General features: G+C 57.6%; 1 protein-coding gene across 1 annotated transcript in view; it reads right to left on the reverse strand.

Moving 5' to 3' along the window:
- Positions 1–4409: 4409 nt before the first annotated feature.
- The window catches only part of VOLCADRAFT_100129 (uncharacterized protein), a gene marked incomplete at both ends in the record, with an annotated part of 5500 nt that continues 1175 nt past the window's right edge, over positions 4410–8734 (reverse strand). Inside the window, 6 exons of the mRNA XM_002958771.1 lie at positions 4410–4624; positions 4700–6349; positions 6470–6554; positions 6833–7043; positions 7211–7707; positions 7955–8127. Of these exons, the coding sequence (XP_002958817.1) occupies positions 4410–4624; positions 4700–6349; positions 6470–6554; positions 6833–7043; positions 7211–7707; positions 7955–8127 (2831 nt within the window). The remainder of the gene's footprint in view (positions 4625–4699; positions 6350–6469; positions 6555–6832; positions 7044–7210; positions 7708–7954; positions 8128–8734) is intronic.

Below are 8734 nucleotides of genomic sequence, written 5' to 3' on the forward strand. Positions count from 1 at the left end.
CGTGGGCGGGTTGCAAATCTTTGGTTACGCCATCGCCTTTGGCGGCGTGTGCTGGTACAACTACCAGAAGCTGAAGGTAAGAAGCGGACGGTGGTGAGTGAGTTGGGGGTAGTGAATGTGTGGGGGTGACAAACAGACAGACAGACAGACAGACAGACAGACAGACAGTCAAAACATAAATGAAACCCCCGCGAGCTCTCAAGGTATCCAGATCCAATTTCTTTGTCCCGATCCAAGACCCCCCAAAACGCCCCAACACGAAAACCCCCTCCACCTACCCACCCTTTTTCCCCCGCCCCCCAACCCTCCACCTTCTCAACCCCGTCTTCTAACCACCCCAAACCCCCGCAACCCCACCGCCCACCCACTCACCCTCACCCTCTCCCCGCCCAAATACTGAAATATTCCCAATGCCCAATCCCAGGGCGCCCAGCACCATCTATCCTCCTCCTCCCCCTCCACGTCAGCATCCAAGACCGTACACTCAGATCCCGAGGGGAAGCCGCTGCTGGGTGCCACGTCCGGGCCGGGTTTAGCCAACGGGGGCCTTATGGCTAACGGCAATCATAAGGCTTAAACATAGTACGTATGTATGTACGTAACTAGTACGTATGTATGTACGTATGTAGTACGTATATATGTACATCCGTGCATAAGGGCTTATAACCGGATACACATATGCGGGGTTGAGTAGTAGGAAGAGGTGGAGGTGGGGTTGTGGAGTTGGGGGGGGGATCGGTTCCGTACATTGACTGGAGTGGGGGGCCGAGAGAGTGTGCTTTGTCCTGATACTGCTGCTGCTGGTGGTGGTGGTACACTGGTCTCTCCCGGTTGTTAATTTTGACGTTTATTGGTTCGTATGTACGATGTGCGTACGTGCGGTACGGCACTCTTATTACGGGATACACGGCGCACGTGTACACTCGCATTGAATTGCTCCACGAATCTCCAAAGGGGGGGGTCCCGAGTCGTCTGGCAGAAAGTATATTTTCTATTTTAAGTTTTTGAACCTTGTTATTGTGAGATTTTGGGGAGTCTGAGTGAGAGGGGAAAAGAAAGGGGGAAAGGAATTTGTGTGTTTCCTCCACCTCCTCCACCTCCTCCACCTCCCCCACGAATCCGCTGGAAAAGCGGATCTCTGATGAAAAGGGGGGAGGGGCGGGAGGGAGGGGAGGGGATGTACCGGGTAACACCTCCAGAAAAACCCGCATTCTTCTGTACCGGCAACTATAGCCGCATCGCGGTCTTTCCACGCTCTACATGTCGTACGTGAATTGTGGTGGTGCTGATGGAGGCCAGCGAAGCGGTGATGTCGGTGTTGTTGTTGCCGTTAAAATATACAACGGGTGAGAGGATGAGATAGGCGGAGGGATTTGATTTTGAATTTGTATTTGGGAATGAAATCCGACTTGGTGGTTGAGGGTAGAAAGGGTGGGTGGGTGGGTGGGTTGGCATCGGTGCGTTGACGTTGTAAGCTGTGTTGTTGGGGGTTGAAGGTTTCTGGTGCCGCCATCTGGGCGGGGGGCGGGTATTGGTGTGTGTATGGGAGAGATATTGTTGTTATTAGAGGTGAAGACGGTAAAATGAACGTGACGCTAAAATGTCGTGACAACATATATACATATCGTCACTTAAGGCGGCGAGGGGAGAGAGAAAAGAGGAGGAGGAGGAGGAGGAGGAGGAGGTAAGGGACAAGAGAACCGGGAGATGAGTGAAGGGAGATCCGGGGGGTGTTAGGAAAGAGGCTGCTCCAGGGGGGAAGGAGCTGGCGCTCCTTCGGCGAGTGGCGCGGTCCGGCGACTTCGGGACCCACGTAGGGGCTCCAACACACAGATAGGCGCATAGACATGCACGCACATACTCATAGAACAGATTTACTCTTACACATAATCACCGTAATCACCGTAACCACTGAGTGTACGATAACCTCCATGACGTGGCATGTGTCGTACTGTGTATGGGTACTGAGGGGATGACGGAGGGAAGTCGCAATGTGTGCTTTAGAGGGTGAGGGTTTTAACTTCTGTTAAAAGGTTTCTGGTGCTGGTTGGAAGGTTTTTGAGTTTTAGAGTGTATGTCGGTATGTATGTGCCGCACTGACGGGGTTTTAACCGACACCAACGGTTGGTTGGAACTTTAACGGTGGTCCAACCGATACATCCGATTTCTCGCGGACTGACTGACTGTCAAACTGACGGACGGACGGACGGACAAACTGACGGACACGAGATACAGTTGCCAATTAAAAAACAAGTAAGACGATTCATATCATCATATGCCACGTCCGCAAAATGTCCAACTGGCGCGAAGGCTTTAATTATTTCGTATGCCTTTTCTTCAGGTATGCTATCTGAAGCCACGTGGGTACGGCAGTAGTACAGCTCGGGGAGTTGGTTCGTCCAAGATGTCGTAGAAACAGAATCAAAATGTTCATGGATTCTGAATGTTTTACACATTATTCCCCTCCACGTAATACCACACTCAGCGGCGGCCGTCCTTTTCCCAGGTCCTCGAGTTCACCTCCAACTTGCCCTCTTCTCCCTTAAAACTTCGTCTCGCCGCTCTCCGGTCGAGAGAAGCCTCGACCCCTTTTTTTACACGAGTACCATTACAAGCACCGACACCTCCTGCCGTACACATGCCCGCACCCAGCCCCACACCATCAGCAATACATATATGTACGGAAACCCACCCACCCTAAATGGCACCCACCAAGGCACAACCACCCTCAGCCTGCGATTGGTTAATCTTAACAGGAAATATATATCATAGGGAATATACATACATACATACATACATACAGAGAAAGGTGAAGTAGCACCCCAAAATGGTCCCACCTCCATCTCCCCCATCCCCTTATGTGCCTTCATCAGCGTCTGGTGACCTACACATTCAGGTGGGGAGTGGAGGCGCCCCCCTCGGGAAGTTGGAGTGGGTTTTAGGGGTTTTAAGGTTCGCGACGGCGGCGGTCTGAATGTATATTCCCCCAGTGGGGGGGCCCCCTCCAGCTGGTCACTAAGTCCCCATTCCGCACCTTTCCACCTCGATGTGTAAATCCCCGGAAACACATACACACACACGTACAGAAAAACACACGTACAGAAAACACACAATGCTGGCTAGTGCTCACCCCTCAACACCGCAAGCTAGGCACCCCACTGCGGGACTACTCCGCCCCGCGGGTTTCAAATGAAATTGAAGTTCACATCTCCTTAAAATTTAATTCGTGGGGTGCGATCTTGATGTGTTTTTTCTGTCATTACGTGTTGTGCAGATGGGTTGCTGCTCGAGTCTCCGTTTTGCGGTTGTCATACTGTTCATGTACGGTTGTCGTACCGTTTCCGTACTATTGTCGTATTGTAATTGTCCGCAACTTTGCTCCGAAGAGGCAATACCCGCCAGATCGAACTCTTCACCGGAACACACACACGCCACCACATTCGCAGCTCGCACGCATCGAAGCCAACCAGTGCAAACCTGTCTACGTTTGAGCATCCGTCTGTCTGTATGTCCATCCGCCTGTACGTCCAACCACCACCATCACCATCATCATCATCGCCATCATCATCGTCATAACCATTGTCATCGATGTGCAGACACCAAATTTTACATTGGCAGATAGCTACGACAATACGGCAATGTAATCGCACGTCCTATACGGCAAATTCCGTTGTTTTGTACGACAAAACAGGTTAAACAGGGAGGCACGTTCATAACACACCTTTCAGAACCTATAAAGAAAATAAACCCTAAGAAAATAAACCTTAAAAACGCCCACAATAAAAAAAAGAAAAAGCATTATCGCAACAACAACAACAACATCATTATCATCATAATCAAGGGCTCCAAACAGGACAATATCGTGAGTGGGGTGAAACCGCCATCGCCGCATTTTTTGCAAAACGGCCACAAGCCTAGCCAACCCACGCACATTGCCCTTGCCCTCGCCCTCGCCTTTTCCTGTCCTCCCAACCTCCCCTCAACCACAACCCTGCAGTACGGTGGTGCAAACCACCTTTTCCAACTAACCCAACCGTGTACTGGCCCATGATTATCCGCGTGCCGTACAAAATCCCCTTCCCCCTGCTATTAGCCGCTATTTGCACCCATGCATGGATGGGATCACGGCGGTTAGTTTTGTAGTTAGGACGGTTAGTTGGTTAACTAAGAGTCGGTTAGTGTGATACCAGAAACGCACTAACCATTGAGGACGGCGTGTGACTTCCCTTCTCCCGTACAATCACTCAACCGCTGTCAGCTGTTCACTTGGTTACCCAAAGGAGTTTACAGGAAGGGAATTAAAGAATATGCCTTTCCCCCGGATTCGGTTAGACTCAACCGACAACAAACAACAACAAAAGACGCCGATTGACTGGATGTGCGTGTATCTGTGTGTTTTGCTGCCGTACTCAAAACGTGCCGACTGTCGACTGGGGTCGAGAGGGAGGTAAGAGATCTCCAATCAAGACGTTGGCGGTGGCGGCGGCGGCGGCGGCGGCGGCAGCAGCGACGCCCGACGTGCTTCGCGGCAAGCTGTTCGAAACCGAATAAAACGAACTTCCACTGTCAACGCCGCCACCGTCGCCGTCATCGTCGTACATTGCCGTACGTGCAGCGGCCTGACCTGACGCAGCACCGGAGCAAGGCGTCGGAGCAACAGTGCCGCCGCCGCTGCCGCCGCCGCCGTGCGCATGCCTACCGTTCTGCCGTACAGCATCTACGCCGCCGCTGCTGACCTCCAAGCTACGGCCGCTGCTGTTGCTGCCGCCGCTATGGCCCGCCGCCGCCGCCGCCGCCGTCGCCTGCTCCACACCCATTGTCCCGGCGGTACCGCGCGCCCCTCTCGTATCCGCCTGATATTCCCGCATCTGCAAGTGCTGTAGCTGCTGCTGTAGCAGCTGTAGCTGTTGTTCGTGGTTGTGGTTGGAGTCAGGGCGCGGTCGGGGGTGTTGGCAGTTGGGGGAATTGAAGAGGGAAGGACGAGCAACTTTCAGCGGGGACGCTGGCGCCAAGGAGTTAGGTACGGCAATTGTGCCCGCGGAGCTACTGCCGCCAGACACAAAACTGTGCGTACCGCCGCCGCCGCCGCCGCCGCCGTGATGTACGAGAATGCCAAAGTCGCTCAAGGAGCCGCGGGCCAACAATACGGCGGCGGCGCCGCTACTGCCGCCGCCGCCGCCGCGGCCTTCCGTATCGCTGCCGATTCGCCCCGCCGCCGCCAAGAGAGCAACATCTACCATGTCGGCGGCTGTAGCAAGGCAAACCTCCGTCCCGTGGCCGCTACTGCCGCCGCCGCCGCCACCACCGAACCCGCCACCGTTGCCGCCGGCGGCACCGCGGCCGCCGCCGTACACGTTTCCGTTATTCCCGTTGCCACCAAAAGAGATTGAGCCGTTAGAGCCCTGGCAAGCCGCAGGCATTACCACAGCGCCATCGCCGCTGGCGCCTTTGACGCCAACGTACTGCGGTACGACAGGTGCCGGCCCTGTACGTCCGAACAAGGAAAACCGCAGCAACGGCGAACCGGTAAGTGGGGAATGCTGCTGCTGCTGCTGCTCCGAGTTACCGTCCCGGCTCACAACGGAAGAATTCGGGCTGGCGGCGGCGGCGCCGCCGCCGCCGCCGCCATCTTCACCCCCCGGCGGCAAGAGGAGCTGTTCCGCGACCCTGGACGAGCGGCTCATCCGGGACTGTGCCAGCTGTAGCAGTAGCGGCGAGCCGCCGCCGATGCTGCCCCTGTTGATGGAGTTGGATGTGGTTATTCCCGTCAAGGGGGTGCTGCCGCCCCCTCTGGTGCCGCCGCCGCCGCCGCCACTACCGCTGGCGGTGGCCGCGGCGGCGACCGCCGCCGCGGCAGCGGTGGCGGAGATGACACCGCCGATGCCGCCGCCATGGTACGCGGAAAGGGATCGCCGCCGGGAGCTGCCGCCGCCCTGCAGCAGCAGCCCGGAAAGACCGCTTTGCGGTCGTCGGAAAGATCGTGAAGGCGACGGCGACAGCGTTTCTGGCATGTGCGCCGGCGGCAGTGATGCTGCCGCTGCCGCTGCGGCGGCGGCGGCGGCGGCGCCACCGCCGCCGCCGGCGTTGAGATCGCCTCCAGTGGCGAGACTTGTCAGGCTTCGATGCTGACCTCGACCTAAGCTAGAAGGCCGGTTGTGTACGGCACGACCAGACCAGCTTCCGCCGCCGCCGCCACCGGCGGAGGCGGCGGCAAGGTGCGACGGGTTCTCTACCGCCACCGCCGTGGCGCCCGCCACACTCGCCGGCAGCACAGGCACCGGCGCCGCCGCCGGCGCGCCGTTTGGCACGGCGACGGCGGCAGTGCCCATGTCTGTCGTACTAGCGGCGGCTGCGGGAGAGCGGCCAACCAAGCTAGGTGTGTGCGAAGGGTGGTGGTGCGGATGCGAGTAGGGGTGGGGGTGGGGGTATATGTTGCTTCCAGAGGGCGAGACAACCCCGCCGCCGCCACCGCCGTACGGTCCCGCCGCCGCCTCGTTGACCATAACCATCGACCTGACCTCCAACGCCGCTGCCGGCGACACCTGCATGAGTGCCTGTGTGCGTGTGCGTGTGCATGTGTGTGTTTTGCACGTGAGGGGAAGCCGGGGAAGTGGGGGGGGGCCCGAGGAATTGAAGGGGAGAGCGATACACTTGCATTTCGTGAGGGGAGGAAATCCGAATGCGAGTGTGGGGGTGCGAGGAAAGTGCGGCTCCCCCGGCCCCCCGGGTACAGGTGTACTACATACCACACAGAAAAAACACATGCACACGCGTGCCGAAATAATCCCCCCCACACACACACACATACGCACACGCGCGCACACGCTCGTACCTTGTGTAACGCCACCACCAGTGCCGAAGCAGTTGGTCGTTTTTTTGGATCCTGAGCCCAGCACGCGTGAGCCAGGTTCCGGTAGTGGTCGGGTGTGTTGGCGGGAAACTGGGGTCGCAACCCGCGGCTCGTGTACGAGTGCACACGGGCGGCGGATAACCCCGCGAGCGCGGGAATGCCAACCAGAACCTCCCACATCAACATGCCGAAACTGTACGACAGACGTACGGACGGGGTGGACGTTTGTGACTTCATAGGTTTTGTAGAGTGTATGGTACGGCAATAATCGAAACATGTATTATAAGCGTTGCGTGATGCAAAGATTCAGCTGGAGCTAGACACAAACATACATGCAAACAAACATACAAACATACATACCTGTAAATGTCCACAGAGCCGTCCAGGACCTGCCCGGGGAGAAAGGCCTCCGGGGCCAGGTGGGAGGGGGTGCCCAACACATGGCCCGACAGAAAACCGAAACGAAGGGGACATCCGCCCCCCTCGGATACTGCCGCCGCGGCGGCGGCGGAGGCAGATAGCGCGGCCGCAGCGGAGGCCGGCGCCGACACCGGCGTCGCCGACGTCGCGCTGACGGCGGTACCGCCGCCGCCGCCTCCGGCGGCAGCGGCAGCCGCCACCGCAAATGCAGTTTGCGGAGGCGACGACACTGCCGCCGCCGCCGCCGTGGCGGCGGCGGCCGACGGCGCCGCCTCCATGCCGGCGGACGATACGGTGGTTGGCGGTGTTGGCGGCGGCGGCGGCGGTGGCGGCGGAACCTCGCGCATGAGCTGTACACACCCAAAGTCGGAGAGCTTGCACGTGAAGCCGCGTGGATCGTGGGGAGCGGTACGGAGCAGGACATTGCTGGGTTTTAGCTGCAGTACAATTTCCACGGAGGGAAGGTGTGTGCGGTGTATTTAGTGGATACGACGACAGGGAGAAGATAGTGAGGTGAGGTGAGGTGACGAAAGGGAGGGAATCAAAACACCCTACGTCCACACACACGCGCACATGCAAAAACACAAAAACACACACACGTACATACATACACACACACAAACGCAGGTACATCCTCAGTGTGACACAGGACACACATGCGTACGGACATACATACGGACTTACATCGCAATGCGCCAGCCTCATGGCGTGCATGTGTCGAATGGCGAGAGCCACTTCCAACAGCGTCAAATAGATAAACTGGAGGGGGGTCAGTTGGCAGTTGGCAGTTGCCGGGGGCAGCGGGGAAAACAGTTGGCGCGAGAGAGTGGGAGAGAGAAAGAGGGAGAGTGTGAGGACTGCGAGTGTGGGGAGGGGGAGACGAGCCAGGGACGATTGAAAAGCAGGTACCAAAGTAGATACCGATACACGGGGAGAAAGAGAGAGAGAGAGAGAGAGAGAGAGAGACGGATACTGCAGCAAGAAATCGTGAGGGGGGGTTGAGGGGGGAAAGCAGCAAGAGGGGGAAATTACCAATGACCAGCACTGACCAGTACTGACCAGCAGTTGGACCGTTGGGGCGGAGCAGTACGGCGAAAGGGAGTTCGCGGCCATGGTGGGAGGAGGAAACGAGTTGGTGGGGCAAGAAGGTTCGGGAGGGCTCCAAAGACGGGGACCCCATACACACACATTTTTATATACATACGCACATACATACATGCACACACGTCCTCCCTCCTCCCCCCTTCCCCCTCCCTCTCCCCCCCCTTCCACATGTGCGAGCCAACACACACACAGACAGACAGACAGACAAACAGACAGACACACCTCAAAATTAGGCTGCAGCTCCGCCGCTGCCGCGAGTGCCGCCGCCGCCCCAGCTGCCCCCGCCGCCCCCGCCCTGGCGGCGGGCAATGCCGCGGGGCTTGTCGCAAGACGGGCGTCCCGACGGAAAAACACACCACG

Source organism: Volvox carteri (genome assembly GCF_000143455.1).
Source record: "Volvox carteri f. nagariensis unplaced genomic scaffold VOLCAscaffold_106, whole genome shotgun sequence".
NCBI lineage: Eukaryota > Viridiplantae > Chlorophyta > Chlorophyceae > Chlamydomonadales > Volvocaceae > Volvox > Volvox carteri.